This window comes from Chiloscyllium plagiosum, unplaced genomic scaffold (genome assembly GCF_037043375.1).
Source record: "Chiloscyllium plagiosum isolate Xiang-an unplaced genomic scaffold, Cpla_swu_hap1 HiC_scaffold_48, whole genome shotgun sequence".
Classification (NCBI taxonomy): domain Eukaryota; kingdom Metazoa; phylum Chordata; class Chondrichthyes; order Orectolobiformes; family Hemiscylliidae; genus Chiloscyllium; species Chiloscyllium plagiosum.
This window is the reverse complement of record NW_028270186.1, coordinates 16,542,856-16,561,166: the sequence shown is the minus strand read 5'-3', so window position 1 is coordinate 16,561,166 and position 18,311 is coordinate 16,542,856. Positions and strand designations below refer to the sequence as shown.

At 44.8% G+C, this 18,311-nt stretch overlaps 2 protein-coding genes across 2 annotated transcripts in view; both read left to right on the top strand.

Moving 5' to 3' along the window:
• The window catches only part of cnnm3 (cyclin and CBS domain divalent metal cation transport mediator 3), a 48,452-nt gene extending 47,542 nt beyond the window's left edge, over window positions 1-910 (top strand). The window contains exon 11 of the transcript XR_006309941.2: window positions 557-910. The gene's annotated coding sequence lies outside the window, so the exon portion shown is untranslated. The remainder of the gene's footprint in view (window positions 1-556) is intronic.
• Window positions 911-1,721: 811 nt separating this feature from the next.
• Window positions 1,722-18,311, top strand: part of LOC122543176 (bone morphogenetic protein 1-like) — a 132,888-nt gene continuing 116,298 nt past the window's right edge. Inside the window, exon 1 of the mRNA XM_043681598.2 lies at window positions 1,722-2,629. Coding sequence (XP_043537533.1) covers window positions 2,488-2,629 — 142 coding nt within the window. The 5' untranslated portion in view covers window positions 1,722-2,487. The remainder of the gene's footprint in view (window positions 2,630-18,311) is intronic.

Sequence of the window (18,311 nt, the reverse complement as noted above, 5' to 3'; positions counted from 1 at the left end):
CTAGGGGAGTACCTTACTTGAAGGGAAGGAGAGAAAGTTGCCTGTTTTGATCTATTTACTTAAGGAGGGATATTCTTGCATTGGTGGCAATTCTGAGAAGGCTCACAAGCCTGGTCCTGGAGAGATTTGAAATCAAGGATGAGAATTTCAAAATCAAGGCACTGTTTGACTGGGAACCACTGTTGGTCAGCGAGTATAGGGTTAGTAGCTCAGTGGGACTTGCTACAAGTTAGAAAACAGGAGAAAAGTTATTGATATGATTAAGGTTAGGATGACTATAAGACTGCAGACAGGCAAGAGGAGTGTTGAAAGAGGCTACAGAGACATAGATAAGAGTTTAACAGAGGTTAACAGCACTAAGTCATGACATGGACTCAACTGATTTCTGGGAGGAAGGGATTGTCGACTGGGAAAGGTTGATCAGGTTGTGCCTGAATTCTGGAGAACTTATTGTAACATACAAGCTATTTTCAAGATGGCAGCACAGGAGGGTTTCTGAGCCAGAGCTTGTCTGTTCCGACCACTTTCTTCTTTCCTTATGTTTTTCTTTTTTCAGTTTTTTTTTTCTCTACTTCCCTTCTGGAGGCAGCGACGGCAGCGGCTGGGGGTCTTTGGCGATCTGCCGCAAGTTGGCTGGTGTGCCAGGGCTGGAGTCTGGTGGTCGACAGCATCACGGCTTCTTGGAGGTCAGGAGTGCGGTAGAGGCTGGGAGCAGGACTCTAGCTGTCTGCAGAGGGGCAGGCGGTGAGCCTGGATGGTGGTCAGCGGCGAGATGGCCAGTGAGCTTGGATGGCAGTTGGCGTGGGGATCTCCTGGCACTGTGGTGGGGGAGAGATCGGGCCCTTGTAGGGAGTGCAGGCCCTCTTGGGGAAAGTCCAACATGGAGCGTCTGCAGACCCTTGGCTAAAAAAAGACTGTAAGTTTGAACTTAAGCTTTTATTTTAATCAACTACTTTGTATGGAGAAGAACTGTAATGTTATACTTTTAAATTAGTTACTTATTTTTCTACTTGAACCTAAGATTTTGTACCTAAGTACCTTGTACCCAAGATGGCGCCGGGAATGGCAACTCTGCACATTTCTCACTGTACTGCTGTGTCCCTGTACTTGAGTACATAAAATCTGATTCCTAAGATTTGGAAGGGACCTGAAGGGTGGATACTGAGAATGTTTCCCTGAGTCAGCAACCTGAGACAGTCTCAGAATATGGGAGTTTCCATCCAAGATAGGGCCGAGGAGGAATTTCTTCTCTCAGAGGTGTGTGAATCTTTGGGATTTTCTTCCCCAGAGAGAAGTGCAGGCTGGACCACTGAATCCATTCCAGGCAGAGAGACAGGTTTTTGAATTACAGGGGAGTTGGGAGTTATGGGGAACAGGCAGGACAGCGGAGTTGAGGTCGCTGTCAGATCAGCCACAATCTGATTCCTGCATTGGAGGAGCCATCCCTCGCTCCCATCTCCTATGTTCACTGGTGGGAAGCCTTGTCGGGGCTGGACAAGGTGATGTCGACAGGCATTTCCCTATATTGCAGTGATCAAACATGTTAGCATAAAGCAGCATCGTTCTGGGGGTATTGATGATGGGGGCAAGCAGATGGGAGGTAAGAGATCAGCCAAAAGAGAGCATTGGAGTAGCCAAGTCTGGAAGTAACAGTGGGATAGAGTTATTTGAACACGGAAGAAGACCATTTGGCCCATCGAGTCTGTGCCGGCTCTCTGAGATGCAACGTAATATGGTCCCAATTTACTCCATACTCTTCCCACAGTCTTGCGAATTTATTCCCCTGAAATTCCCGTTCAGTTTCCTTTCGAAATTGTTCGAGTCTCCTCTCCCACTGTTCTCGTAAGCAGCTCATTAAAATCTCCTTTACACCCTCTCACACGCGCACATCCTTCCACTCATCGTTGGGTCACCCTGTTGTTTATCTGCCAAACAAACAAGGTTTTGCAAAACATTACTTCCATGTAAATTGCCTGGGATGCAGTGGGAGGAGAGCACAGGCTCGAGCAGAAAACTCATCCTTCGTGAGATGACCGGAAAATTATCGCATTTGGCAGAGACGTTCTTTTGTGGGAAGTCATGAAAGATTTGAATGAGCAATACGATTATATAAAGAGGGAACTTGGGGATCTGAGAGCAGAGAAAGCACACCGTTTGGAGAAATTGCCTCTCCTCGTCAGCAGCGCACACACAAGAGACACGTTTACTGTGTCGAGTTGGAGTTTCTCTGTTGGATTGGCTTGCTTTCCAAATCTTTCTCAGCTGATTAATGGCAGTTTAAGCTTTAAGGGAGGAAAAAAAGGGGGCTGGAGCATTGCTGCTGACCCGCCCCTGGACCACACTCTCCACCTCCTGGATTTCCCTTAAGCGCTGGGCTCTTTTTTTCCTCCTCTGATTTCCCTTCCTACGGTATTCTTTGTGTGTTTTCTCTCTGTCTCTGTCTGTCGCTCTCTCCTCTCTCTTGTCCCCTGCACTCAAGCCCCAGTGATGGCTGCAGCCAGACTTGCACTTCTCTGTTTGACTCTGCACCGGGTCGCCAGCTCCTTCGACTACGACGACACCCTTTACGACTATTTTCCCGACCAAGACGACCCGACAGATGTCGATTATAAAGATCCCTGCAAAGCTGGTGAGTTTACAAGTCGATCAGTGTCCTGGAATGAGCAATTAGGCGTGGATTTTTTTTTGAAAAATAATCTGTAAAGTGAGATTTGCAACCAAGACAAGTGAAACACTGGTGCTTAACTTATGAATACATTTGGAGAAGTTTTGCAAAAAGGAGGTTTTGCAGGAGTTAGTAGTGGGATTTTTGTTTTGGCATAAAATGTGCATACTTCAAACAGCACTCCTCCCCCCCCCCCCCCCCCCCCACACCGTTGGAGGAACGGACAATAAAACACCGACTGTGAAATGTTGGGCGACTTGTTCAAATTCCATCAGGGTGTTGGGGGTAGAGGCAGGCCGGCACAGGAATTATCGGGCTGTGCAGAAGTGGGGGGGTGGGGGAGCGGGTGCCATTCAGATCCTTCCTCCCCAAGTGTCAGTTTCTCTGCCCGCGTCGGCTGTGCAAGTTTCCAGCCACTGTTTTGGGCGGACGGCAGACGTTAAGACGCCTGGGGAAGAGAGCGGGAAATCTGAATGGGGGGTTTGGTGGCGGAGAGAGGGGGAGAGACATAAGCAGAAAGACCGGAGAAGGGAGTGAATGCGAGAGTTGGAGGATAGACAATGAGTTGGGTAGGAATAGAATGAGATCGTAAAAGGAGAATGGGGACAGGATGAGAGAGAGATGGAGATTTGGATAGAGATGGGGGAAAAAGAGAGTAGGAGACAGTGAGGGAGATGAGAATGGAGAGGGATGAGGACAGAAAGAGATTGAGGGAGATGGGAATCAAGAGGAATGGGGACAGATGGGGTAAGGAGCCAGTAAGAGAGATGCGCTAGAGAGAGAGAGATGGAGTAGAGAGACAGATGGGATGGAGAGACAGTAAGAGAGATGGGGTAGAGAGTTTGTAGAAATGGGATAGAGAGACACAGATGGAGACAGTGAGAATAAGAACGAGATGGGGACATGGCGAGAATAAGAGTACGATTGGAACAGAGTAAGAATGAGAGAAGTGCAGAGACAACAGAACTGGAGAACTGGAGATAGAACTGGAGAACAAATGAGTGCGATGGGAATGTAGTGAATGAGAGAGAAAGAGATGGGGATAGATCGGATGAATGTTGTGCAGGGCACATGAGGAAACAGGGAAGGGGGAGTAAAAAGGGCATGAGAGATGAGAATAAGGATAGACGAATGAGAAATGAAAATGGGGCGAGAGTTTGAGAGCAGTGAGAGAATTGCCGGGGAAGTCTTTTTAAAATGAAAATGGGAAGGGGATTAATCAGTTTTCTCAGAGCAAACCTCAGGAAGGAATTGGAAGTGAAGAAAAGATGATTGAGGCAGTGCAAAATAGGAAGGGATGGAAAAATCTAGAGTGAGAGCCATTGTTCGAGGTAAGGCACTGTTGTAAATGGAGTCATTTCTGGTCAAGTTTGGTTTACTGCTGGGAAAGACAGCTACGTGGTTGGCGCAGGCCTGTGGGATTCCTTCAGCACCTTTCATAGGTACTTGCATCATGCCAGTGCTCGTCAATGCTCTGATCTCTTGGGAATAAAAAAACCCACAAAACAGGTCATTGTTTTGTTGTTTCATAATTTGAGTTGGAAAGAAAGGTTTGTCTTTGAAAATCAGTGCTATGAAGATCTAGTTTAGAGTGAGGTACTGTTTGTTCCCGAATGATGATGATCCCTTTTAGCTTGCAAGGGCTTGTTATTTTTGATATTTGTAAGCAATATCCTTGATTTGCCGTATTATCAAACAGATTTAAACCTTGTGATACATTACTAATGTCTTGTTCACCCAGAATTAGTTCTCTGTAATATTCTTGCTCCATTTCCCTTATCTTAATGCTAAGCATCAGATGTGGCTCAGTGGGCAACTAGTGCATCTCTGTGTCAGGATGTGGTGGGTTTGGGCCCAATCCATAAACCTCAGCCCATAATTCAGGCTGACACTCCACTGGAGAGTGACAGTTTTTGAAAGTGGTGTCTTTCGGATGAGGTGTTAATTCGAGGCCATGTCTGCCCCCTCAGGTGATTGCTAATGTGGCTTTGGTACTCTTTCTGAGGAGAGCAGAGAGCCTGGTGACCTGGCCAATATTTATCCATTGACCAAAGTCATCATATTGTGTGAGCTTGCTGTGCACGTACTGGCTGTTTCAGTTTCTGCATTACAAGAAGGAATACATTTCAAAAGCACTTAATAGGCTGTAAAGTATTAAAAAGACATCCTGAAGTAATGAAGCACATGATGTAAATACAAATGAAATGCATCACCAGTGTGTAAATGTAAATGTTCCCTTCACGCTGTGTAGCATTGCAAGGCTGAGGAATTGAATGCTGGCCTTTTGGCATCAGTTATTCCAGACTGTAACACCTGCCTTTGCTCCCAGTCGAGTCTCCGTGAGTCATATTTTGCTTTTACCCGCCTGCATCCCTCTTCTGCATTTACCACCTGCTTTTACTTCTTCATTTTCCTTGACCATCTTCAGATTTCCATTCACGTTGTGCATCTGGGCTCAGGCAGTCCCTTGTCAGTCTTGATGTTTAAGACTTCTTCTGATGCTCTGCACAGGCCCCATTCACAACATGTTCTTTTAATACGATTTAACTGCCAGGAGTGCTGGTTTCTTGCATTCTGCCATTCGCGAAGGAGAGGCCATCCAAACTCTCCTGTCCATGCCTTAACTTGCACAAAGCCCTGTGCATCCACTTCCTATGCTTGCTGACTGACATTAGCTTCTGGTCAAGCAGTGTGCTGACTTTGAAATTTTAACCTTCTTTTCAAATCAACTCGATCCTCAAAGCACCACTTGCCCCACTTGAAGGTCACACACTAGACTTATCAACCAACTCAGAACCCATCGAACTGGAGTGAGAACAAGTCATCCTTAGTTCAGAAGGGCTGCCTATGAAGAAGGGACAAAGTTGCTTCTTTAACAGAGTGATCAGAACTGCACCAGATAAGGAGGAACCAAGTTCCTTTAGTCGCAGTTTTCCTTAATGAAAAATACGAGGAAATTTTCATGGATTTATTAAAGAACCATAAGAAATAGAAGATGGAGAAGGCTGTTCCAACCCTTGAGCATGCTTTGTCATTGAGTAGTCATTGAATAGGATCATGGTTGATCTGCTTGGATCCAGCAGGAATTTTGTTTTAAACACCAACGTATTAAGATCTAGAATGCAGTCCTGAAAGGGTGTTGGAATCAGAATCAAAGCAACTTTCGAAAGGGAGCTAATTGACAGAGGAGAGGTTTGTAGGGGTGCCAGGAGACTATTGGACAGCTCGAAGAGCCAGTCTGGACTCAATGAGTTGAATGGCCTCCTCCATGCTATATCATTAAGCAAGTCAGACTGAGTTTTTTATTATTGTCCTACTTACCTTGTTGGCTGTCTGGCAGGGTCCTTGTGGTCCAGTTGGTGCTCAGAATCTGAGCACTGTCATGATCACCAAAATGATAATCATACTGTCACTCCCACATGACAATGTCTGAGTTAATTGCATAGCAGTGGTGGAAGCTCTTGGATTTGTTTTCTTGCAGTTTGGGTTATTTTTGGGGTCTGGTTTCAGCATTGAATCAAATTGCGGGATCACCCGTCACTGTAAATGAAGGGTTGGGCAGAACAGGCGAAGATTATGGGGAATTATGGTGAATTATGCTTAACAAAATGATCAGGCAAAAGTTGAGTTTGAATAAGAACCAATTACTTTCTTCGAGCAGTGCATGAGTTTTGGCTGTGATATTTTAGGAACAATGCGAAGACATCAGAGAGGGAGGAAAAGATTCTTGAGAATGGGTCCAGGGATGATGAATGTAAGTTATGACAGCAACTTGAAGAGGTAGGAACAATTTACTTTGGAGAAGGGAGGTATTGAGAGTAGCTTCTATGATTTAAAATCATGAGGCATCTGAACATACAGCGATTATATACAGAGAAACTGTTCCTGCCAGCAGAGGATCGTGAACCCAAGGGCACAAATTTATAGTGATTAGCTAAAGAGGCAACAGTCACATGGGAAACGCAGAGGGTGGTTAGGATCACCTGCCTTGTAACTATTCTGCAAATTGGGGTAGCCCACCAGGTAACAGGATTTGTGAACAAAGCAAATGTGTTTGACTGAATGAGTCTTTTCTGCTGTTGCACATGGAGTTACCCGGTATTTCCCATGTGAGGTATCTGGTGTGTGATCGCTCTGTTCTCTTCTCTTGACTCCAGATGCAGTACCTTGAAAAAAATTCGACGAGTTGCAGTTGTTTGGTTGAACAAGTGAGCAGGGGTATGAGGCGAATTGAGGATTTTCTTTGCTTCACTGAATAAATCCCTCTTCTAAAAGTATTTTTATGGTTATTGCAGCCTTCGGTTGACAGGAAGATCAACTGCTCATTCCCTTCCAATCCACTTGTTGGAACTATTATTTGGTTCAGTGCTATGTGGTGGAACACTGGGACTGTATAATGTACTCACTGTGGGGAGCTTGAATTAGCCTGAACTTGAACAAGTCCAGCTTGTGCCCTTCCAAACTTGATTTATTGTGCGGAGAGAGCTTTTTGAGCTGTGTAACACAGGGAAGATTTGGTGGGTAAGGAGCTGCATATGGAGTGCTGACAGTTTAGATTAGATTTAGATTACATTACAGTGTGGAAACAGGCCCTTCGGCCCAACAAGTCCACACCGACCTGCCGAAGCGAAACCCACCCATACCCCTACATTTACCCCTTACCTAACACTACAGGCAATTTAGTATGGCCAATTCACCTGACCCTGCACATCTTTGGATGGTGGGAGGAAACCGGAGCACCCGGAGGAAACCCACGCAGACACGGGGAGAACGTGCAAACTCCACACAGTCAGTCGTCTGAGGCGGGAATTGAACCCGGGTCTCTGGCGCTGTGAGGCAGCAGTGCTAACCACTGTGCCACCGTGCCGCCCACAATTTGAGGAGATGATTAATGAGTTACAATGACAGCAATTTCCCCGATTGTGTATGGGCACGAATACACTGTATGTGACCACACTACTCTTGCCTGATTGCAGCTTCACAGCAATAAAGTTCCAATGCAAATCAAGTGTATGCTGCATATCCCAAGGTGCTGAACCAGACTGAGAGTGCATCATGAGGCAGTCAGTAAATACACAGAATTAGAACCAAGCCCATGAGGCAGCAACATAACCAATCAAATCTGAGGTCTTATGAGAGTGTCAAAAGAACAATATCAAGCATTGGGAGCGGTAACTAATTCAGAAAAATGCCTTGCATTTATGTTGCACCTTTTCCAACCACTGGACATATCAATATACTTTGCAGCCAGTTAAAAACTTTAGAAGCGAAGCCAGTGTTGAAATGTGACGGCTAATTTATGCACAGCAATCTCCCACAAACAACAATAGGATCATGATTAGATTATGTTTTATTTTTAAACCAATATTGGCTGAATGCCAGGGATAACTCCCTGGGCCTTGCTCTCTTTTGAAGTATTGACCTGGGATCTTCTCCAAGCACGTGAGAGCGGACAGTGGGCTTAACATCTCTGGATCATAGTCGAGCATCAGCCTTTGTGACCAAATCCTACCCATGGTATTCTACTTCAAAGAAAAGAATGCTACCACTGAGCCAGCTCTAATATAGATAGTTAACCGGTGGGTCAATCCCTTGCCTGCCTGGTGTCATTGAGATTTTTATCAAGTATTGATATTCCAAGTGGACAGCAGTGATTTCTGTGAAAAGTATATTCGAATCCTTCTAGAATGCTGGATGGAAGGTTCACCAATTGGTTAATGCCGAAAGGGGTGCGTAACATGAGAGATTTAGTAAGTGGCCTTCGCACCCAGTATTGCTGAGAGCGTGGACTTGCGCTCTCCTTTTGTTCTGAAAGCAAATCTGAAACTGAATCTTGGCACAGTCTGGTGAACTAGATCAATGCAATGATGAAGTGGGAGTTGCTACTTCATGGCTTTGTCCCTTAGGTGGTGAGATTGTATGAATGAAGAGCAGGCCATTCATTCCATCATGTCTGCATTGCCATAACAATCAAGAAGATTCTTGGCCGTTCTGATTCTGGCCTCAGTTCTACTCTTTTGTCATGCCTTCATAATCCTTGACTCCCCTTCTGTCCAACTCAGCCTTGAAGATGTTTAGTGACTCACCCTCCACCTTTCCCTGGAGAGAGAATTCCAAAGACTGATGACCCTCTGAGAGAATCTTGTTTTCCATGAGCTCTTTTAACTCAGTTAACACGTGAGTCACTTATCTCAGTCATCGAGTGTCTTAAATTCAGTTTCCTGAAAGCTCCTCATTCCCCTCCACTCTGCCAGACAAGTAATATTCAGCACACACATTAATTTTACAGGAGGCTCCCATTCAACCAGTCAAAACCTAGGTCCTAGAGATGAATGACCACATCGCCACACTGTCTACATTTAGCTTTCTCAGTCAGATATCTTTATGATTCAACAAATTTAATTTTTTTTAAGTTCCTAATTCTTAGCGCTTTAACTTTGATCAGAATTCACCACATTTTAGAATGCCTGTTGGCTAAAGCTGCTGATTTGCTTTCCCCTTTGGCTCTGGTTATAACAGCGAGGCCCAGCATGAGAACGAAATGCCACGTGTTGATTAAATTTCCCTTCCTTGCAGCTACGATATTAAGATGTGCCCAGTGAAGAGCAATCAGATTCACTAGTTGCAGAATCCACTTGTAAGGGAATCAGGTTTACCAAATGTGAACTGCAGCTCATTTGAACAGGCCTGTTTCCCTGTGTTTACCTTAATAAACAAAGTTAATGATTGCCAGCGAACTTGGGCAGAAGATGTTAGGAGGAGGGAATGAGCCACACACTTGAAAAAAAAATCAGTTTCTAATTTCACTTGGAGATATTTCACAGGCCTTCACTGCTGCTTCCTTTGTATGCTGTGTGACCCATAGGCAGTAGAAATACCTATCTGTCTATCGCCATGCAGGCATTTCATGTTTTCAGACATTTATCACCAATGGAACAGCTCTGTGATTAGAATATTGCCCGTTCACCCCTTTTATGTCATGCAGCACGGAAACAGAACCTTCAGTCCAACTTGTCTACGCTGACCAGGTTTCCCAAACTGAACTAGTCAAGTTTGTCTGCGTTTGTCCCATATGCCTCTGAACCTTTCCTATTCATGTACCTGCCCAAATGCCTTTTAGATATTGCAACTGTACCTGCATCTACCACTTCCTCTGACAGTTCATTCTATATTTGCACTACCTTCTGTGTGTAAACATTGCCCCTCAGGTACCTTTTAAATCTTTCCCCTTTCATTTTAAACCTATTCCCTCTAGTTTTGAATTCCCTCACCCTAGGGAAAAACCTTTCCTATTCACCTTATCTGTGCCCCTCATGATTTTATAAACCTCGATAGAGTCACCTCTCAACCTCCTTAATCTCCATCTGCCACTCCTTGGCCCATTGGCCCAGCTGATAAGATCCTGTTGTACTCTGAGATAACCAGTCTTCACTGTGCACTATCACAACAATCACTGCCACCTGATGAAGGAGCGGCACTCCGAAAGCTAGTGTGCTTCCAATGAAACCTGTTGGACTATAACCTGGTGTTGTGTGATTTTTAACTTTGTACACCCCAGTCCAACACTGGCATCTCCAAACAATTTTGGTGTCATCCACAAACTTAGTAACCATGCTTCTTATTTTCTCATCCAAACCTTTTCTATAAATGACAAACAACAGTGGACACAGCACCAACCTCTGTGGAACAGTGCTGGTCACAGGCCTCCGGTTCAAATAACAGCCCGCTATCATTACCCTCTGTTTTCTACCATTAAGCCAATTTTGGATCCAATCAGCGAGCTTTCACCTGAATGCCATGTCATCTAACTTTACTAACCAACTTACCATTAGAACTTGTCAAAGGCCTTGCTAACGTCCATGTAGATAACATCCACTGCTCTGCCCTCATCAACCTTCTTGGTCATGTCCTCAAAGTTTATGTGCACTCCTGGAGGTTTTGAGCATTTTCATCATATCGTAAGTGAGGTGTCCTGGTGATTTCCTTTTCTGCACTCTATCCTCTTCACACTCAATGCCTGTGTTCTTCTAATCTCTAGTTGTTTCAAGAATCTTGCCATTCTTTCTCCCACCAAACTTGCTGTGCTCTGTGCTTTATATTTCAGCAGCTTCTGTTCATCTGCCTGCCCCTCAGGGACCCTGCCATCCTGTTTAGCACGTCTTCATTTTGATGCAGATTGTCTGTATTGGAGAGATTGTGGCCTGTCAAAATCTGCCTGATGAAGGGCTTTTGCCTGAAACATCGATTCTCCTGCTCCTCGGATGCTGCCTGACCTGCTACCCTTCTCCAGTACCACACCCTCGGCTCTAATCTCCTGCATCGGCAGTCCTCACTTTCGCCTGTTAAAATCTGCAGTCAGCTCCATCGTTTGTGCTCACAAATAATCCACCATCGACTCTGTTCTTCCTCCCACTCTTCACCTACTCCTCCTCAAACTCACTCATCCTCTGCTTGTTCCATACTCTGCTCCAACTTTTATTTTCTTTGTTGATCATTTTAACAAAATGTTTTCAAATTTTAAGACTGCAGTGAGTGCCAGAGTTAGTTGTCTGTTCCTTTTCTTTTTAATGATCAAGGGCATCTGTTGTACAATCTAAAAGTCAGGAAGCTATTCACACATATAGATCAGAAAGAAATTGAATCGCTTATACCAATTTCTCCTATCTGTTGGGTTTTATGGTGCAGTGGTTACTGCCCCTAACTTGAAGCAGAAGCTGTGGATTTGAGTCCTGCCGAGGACATCAATGACAGGCACTAAGAGCAGGGAAATATCCCTATCCTTGTGATGCAAACAGCATAACTCCAAACAACAGCACCATGTAAAAGTATGTGTTGCCATTTGGACTTCCTGAGTGAACTTTAACACACTACCTGTCTTTTGGAAACATGCAAAATCTTTTGCGCGCAGTTAATTATGAAGTGCAGTTTGATAAACAACGTTCCTTTGATTCAGAAAATCTCAATTGAGGCCTGCCTTTTGCTGTTTTGTTACTGGCATTATGCACAGTTTGGTTACCTAATGTTTTTGAGGCAGACTTTGGTTGTTTACACACTTTATCGCAGCCGATATCTGTGTTGGGTTGCAGTTTTAGGTTGAAAATTGCCATGGCCTGATTGTGAGGCATTCACATAAGGCGATGCATCATTTCCAGGATGCTTGATTGTCTGTACGAAGTGGAGTCATCTCCAACACAACAGATAGTTCGGATTTTATTATAACTTTCTTTTAAAAAGCTCCTCTCTTCTGTGACCAGCATTTTAACACAGTAACCTGGCAAGATTCACAGGTAGTATTTGAGGTACCGAGAGTCACAAGTGCATAAGTTGAGCAACCTAGCTACTAGAAGAAAGTGCTGGGGAGTCAGAGTTAAAACATGTGGCGCCAGAAATGCACAGCAGGTCAGGCAGCATCCGAGGAGCAGCAGAGTTGATGTTTTGGGCATAAGCCCTTCATCCTGATTCCCGAACTGTCGACTGTCCTGCTCCTTGGATACTGTCTGGCTCACTGTGCTTTTCCAGCGCCACACTTTCAACCTAGCTACTGCCTTGCTCCCTGTCTAATGCCCTTTCACAGTTCGAGGACCAGTAACCTCTGATTCCTGGCAATGGAACAGTCACAATTATTCAACAGAAATGGACAACGAGACCCCGCTATGTGCTACACCTTGGAGGGTTGTTCTGGACAGTAAAGCAGAATTGAAAATTCACACTAGACTGTGCATAACATTGGTTTAATATGTATACTTATAACAATAATTAATTGATGGGTTCACATATATACAAAAAAAGTAAAAGGCGACAGATGCTGGATATATGAAATAAAACCAGAACGTGCTGGAGAAACCCAGTAAGTCTCGCAGCATCTGTTGAGCGAAAAACAGAGTTGATGGTTCAAGACTGGTGTGACCCTTCTGTTTGATGTGTTGGACTTGAGGTGTGAGCAGTCAGCAATGATTATCTTGAATTAACTTACGCCACAAGCCAAACTGCCGACAAGACGAATGATAGAAAGTTGTTGCATGAGGGAGCAGGCTTCCGTTGAGATCTGTTCGACCCCGGGAAGATTAGTTTTTGTTTTCAGTCTTAAATGACATGCTAGACTGAGCTGAACTCAACCTGACACAAAGCATACTTTGAAGATGTGCCCCAACATCCACTGCCACAGTTTCTGGGAAAACATCACGGCAAGGATGGTTAGCACAATGTGAGTGAAAAGGAAGAGCTGAAAACTGACTGCTAGGTAACCAAATGCATAGATCTTCAGAAAGAACGGAATAGAATCAAGTTACTTAGTGTCTGAAATATGACGTTCACATACATTTGTTTATTCTGTGAATTAATGAATCAGGCTTAGCTGTTGAAGTATTGGCAAGGTTAATGGCACTTGCACTTATTTAAGATTAAACGGTGCAGGGATTTCAAATGGGCTGAGATAGGAGGTTGCATGAGAATATCCAATTTGTGTTGCTACAACGTTTATGAAAATGTAACTCACCCAATAGATTCTACACTAAATGTCAAAACTTGTCATTCTAAGCATAATGCAAAATAGACAATAGACAATAGGTGCAGGAGTAGGCCATTCAGCCCTTCAAGCCTGCACCGCCATTCAACATGATCATGGCTGATCATTCCGAATCAGTATCCTGTTCCTGCCTTATCTCCATAACCCTTGATTCCACTATCTTTGAGAGCTCTATCCAACTCTTTCTTAAATGAATCCAGAGACTGGGCCTCCACTGCCCTCTGGGGCAGAGCATTCCACACAGCCACCACTCTCTGGGTGAAGACGTTTTTCCTCATCTCTGTCCTAAATGGTCTACCCCGTATTTTTAAGCTGTGTCCTCTGGTTCGGCACTCACCCGTCAGCGGAAACATGTTTCCTGCTGCCAGAGTGTCCAATCCTTTTATAATCTTATAGGTCTCAATCAGATCCCCTCTCAGTCTTCGAAACTCAAGGGTATACAAGCCCAGTCGCTTCAGTCTTTCAGTGTAAGGTAATCCCTCCATTCCAGGAATTGACCTCGTGAACCTACGCTGCACTCCCTCAATACCCAGAATGTCTTTCCTCAAATTTGGAGACCAGAACTGCACGCAGTACTCCAGGTGTGGTCTCACTAGGGCCCTGGACAGCTGCAGAAGCACCTCTTTGCTTCTATACTCAATTCCTCTTGTTATGAAGGCCAGCATGCTATTAGCCTTCTTCACTACCTGCTGTACCTGCATGCTTGCCTTCATTGACTGGTGTACAAGAACACCCAGATCTCTCTGTACTGCCCCTTTACCTAAATTGATTCAATTGAGGTAGTAATCTGCCTTCCTGTTCTTGCCACCAAAGTGGATAACCATACATTTATCCACATTAAACTGCATCTGCCATGCATCTGCCCACTCACCTAACTTGTCCAGGTCACCCTGTAATCTCCTAACATCCTCATCACATTTCACCCTGCCACCCAGCTTTGTATCATCAGCAAATTTGCTATTGTTATTGCTGATATCATCTTCTATATCATTAACATATATTGTAAAAAGCTGCGGTCCCAGCACGGATCCCTGCGGTACCCCACTGGTCACTGCCTGCCATTCCGAAATGGAGCCGTTTATCACTACCCTTTGTTTCCTATTAGCCAACCAATTTTCAATCCAATCTAGTACTTTGCCCCCAATACCATGCGCCCTAATTTTACTCACTAACCTCCTGTGTGGGACTTTATCAAAAGCTTTCTGAAAGTCCAAGTACACTACATCCACTGGATCTCCCTCGTCCATCTTCAGAGTTACATCCTCAAAAGATTCAAGAAGATTAGTCAAGCATGATTTCCCCTTCATAAATCCATGCTGACTCTGTCCTATCCTGTTACTACTATCCAGATGTGCTGTAATTTCATCCTTTATAATAGACTCCAGCATCTTTCCCACCACTGAGGTCAGACTAACTGGTCTATAATTTCCTGCTTTCTCTCTCCCACCTTTCTTAAAAAGTGGTATAACATTAGCCACCCTCCAATCCTCAGGAACCGACCCCGAATCTATCGAACTCTGGAAAATAATCACCAACGCATCCACGATTTCCCGAGCTACCTTCTTCAGTACCCTGGGATGCAGACCATCAGGCCCCGGAGACTTATCAACCTTCAGACCTAACAGTCTCTCCAACACCAAATCCTGGCAAATTTAAATTCCCTTAAGTTCAGGTCCTTCAGCCACTGTTACCTCAGGGAGATTGCTTGTGTCTTCCCCAGTGAACACAGATCTGAAGTACCCATTTAATTTCTCTGCTATTTCTTTGTTCCCCGTAATATATTCCCCTGTTTCTGTCTTCAAGGGCCCAATTTTAGTCCTAACCATTTTTTTGCCTTGCACATACCTAAAAAAGCTTTTACTATCCTCCTTTATATTATTGGCCAATTTACCTTCCTACCTCATTTTTCCTCTGCGTATTTCCTTCTTAGTAATCCTCTGTTGCTCTTTAAAAGCTTCCCAGTCCTCAGTTTTCCCACTTATCTTTGCTATGTTATACTTTTTCTCTTTTAACTTTATGTTTCTTAACTTCCCTCGTCAGCCACGGCCGCCCATGCCTCCTCCTGGGATCTTTCTTCCTTTTAGGAATGAACTGATCCTGCAACTTCTGCATTATACACAGAAATATCCGCCATTGTTCCTCCACGGTCATCCCTACTAAGGTATTGCACCATTGAACTTTGGCCAGCTCCTCCCTCATAGCTCCATAGTTCCCTTTATTCAACAGAAGTACTGTCATTTCCGACTGTACCCTCCTTCACTTCGAGGTCTCTGACCAATTCTGGTTCGTTACACAATACCAGATCCAGAATTGCCTTCTCCCTGGTCGGCTCCAGCACCAGCTGCTCGAAGAATCCATCTCTGAGGCACTCCACAAAGTCTCTTTCTTGAAGTCCAATACCATCCTGATTCTCCCAGTCTACCTGCATGTTAAAATCCCCCATAACAACTGTAGTAACATCTTTACGACCGGCCAATTTCAGCTCCTGATTCAACTTACATCCGACATCCAGACTACTGTTTGGGGGCCTGTAGATGACTCCCAAGAGGGTCTTTTTACCCTTAGTATTTCGAAGGTCTATCCACACTGACTCTACATCCCCTGACTCTAGGTCCCCCCGCGCAAGGGACTGAATATCGTCCCTTACCAACAAGGCCACCCCACCCCCTCTGCCCGTCAGTCTGTCCTTACGATAGCACGTGTAGCCTTGAATATTCATTTCCCAGGCCCTGTCCACTTGAAGCCACGTCTCAGTTATCCCCACAATATCGTATCTGCCAATTTCCAAAAGAGCCTCAAGCTCATCCATCTTTTGTCTAATGCTTCGTGCATTCATGTATAGTATTTTTAATTTGTTACTGCTCTCACCCTTCCCATCAACCCCTATTTCACGCAACCTTACAGCATGATCCCTTTCCGAGTTTTCTGCCTCGTTGATACAGTTGTCTTTCTTGACTTCTCTTGTTCTAACTTTTCCCTTCAATTTCCCTTTTAAACATCCTGTATGTCCCCTCCCCCCCCCCCCCCTCCCCCGCTACTTAATTTAAATGTAGCGGTGCTGCAGTAGAAAACCTGCCTGCCAGAATACTGGTCCCTAACCTATTAAGGTGCAAACCGTCTCTCTTGTAGAATTTATGCTTACCACAAAATATACCCCAGTGATCCAACAACTTAAATCCTTGCTTCCTGCACCAGTTCCCCAACCACACGTTCAAGTCCATTATCTCCCTGTTTCTGGCCACACCAGCACGAGGAACTGGAAGCAAACCGGAGATAACCACCTTGGACGCCTGCTTTTCAGCCTTCGTCCTAGTTCTCCGAAGTCCCGCTGTAGTATGTTCCTCCTCTTCTTCCCGACATCATTTGTGCTGACATGTACCACCACCTCTGGCTCTTCACCCTCGTCCTTGAGGATTTCCTGCACTCTGTCTGTGATGTCTTTCACCCTGGCACCAGGAAGGCAACACACCATCCTTAAATCCCGTCTGCTGCCACAAAAACCCCGGTCAGTTCCTCTCACGATGGAGTCCCCTATTACCACGGCTCTGTGCGATGTCCGACTCTTCCGCTCTGCCTCTGCGCCAACTTTTGATTGACAGACCTGGCCGCCTTGTGAACTGGCAGTGTCATCAGTCTCTACTGTTTCCAAAAGCTTCAACTTGTTCCTGACAGGTACTTCTCCCGGGGTCTCTTGCACCTGTCTCCTCTCTGCCTTCCTCATCGTCTGCTCTCTTCTGCTCTCTTCTAGCATGATTGGTGTAATAACCTCGCTGAAGGTCTTGTCCAGAAAGATCTCGTTCTCTCGAATGAGCCTAAGGTCCTCGAGTTCTTTCATCAGCGCTGCAATATGCTCGGTCAATAGCTGAATGTGCACACACTTTCCACACATATACGAGCCAGACACACCAGAGTCGTTGACCTCCCACATCAAGCACATAGCGCACTGAACCAGCTGGGCAGTCATGTCTTCACCCTCTTCAGCTGTGGCGTAATCACTTCACTCAACCTCCTTGTCAAAGATTCCTGAGCTGAAGCCTCACTCTTCGATCCAAACTTCCTTAGACCCTCTTTTTGTGGCAAGTCTGTGGACTCTTAATTTAGGTTAGAGGAGGAGGGAGGGAGGGAGACCCACTTTGTAGGACCTGGGGTTTAGAACTCACTCCCTCTAATAGCAATCACTTACCTTCCCGACCGGCTTTGCGCTCCGCCTGAACTTCCGCCCAGCTCCCGCCGCTCTCTGCTGCGAAAAGCGAAAATGTGTTCATTATTAGCAGTCATGCTCTTTTGCCCTGTAAACCGATGATTGCAAGTATAAATGAGCATTCCTTTGGGTTCTGAGATTTTTAAATTGTTAAATTTATGTTTTTTTTTCATTTTTCCTCTTTCTCTATCGAGTCTTTAATTCTTTGTCCGTACCAGATCTGATACTGAATGTGTCCCTTTTAAATCATTCTCTCATACAATCCTTCTTAAGTTTATTTCTCAAACCTTGGGCGACATTATGCCTTGGGCTGATAAGTGGCAAGTAAAATACATGGTATATAATTGTCAGGCAATGATGATAGAGTCATAGAGATATACAGCATGGAAACAGACCCTTCGGTCCAACTTGTCTATGCCGACCAGATATCCTGAATTAATTTGGTCCCAGATAATTTCCAACAAGAGAAAATCTGACCATCTCCCCACGATATTCAATGGCATGACCATTACTAAATCCACATGATTAATAGCCTGAGGGTTGCCATTGACTAGAAACCGAAGTGGACCACCAACTTAAATATTGTGCAGGTCAGAGTCTGGGGATTTTGCAGGGAGAACTCACCACACCAAAATCTGTCTACTATCAATAAGGTTAAGTCAGGAGTGTGATAGAATACTCCTCACTTGCCTGATTGAATGCAGCCTTCACAACACTCAGGAGCTTAACAAAATCAGCCATCTAGATTGACAACCCATCCACCACCTTGAACGTTCACTCCCTCACACCACCGATGCACAGTTGCAGCAAATTGCACTCTCTTCAGGACACACTGTAGCAACTCATCAGCCATCTTCAACAGCACCTTCCAAACCTGTGTCCTGTTACCACCTTGAAAGATTATCACAGCAAATGCATGG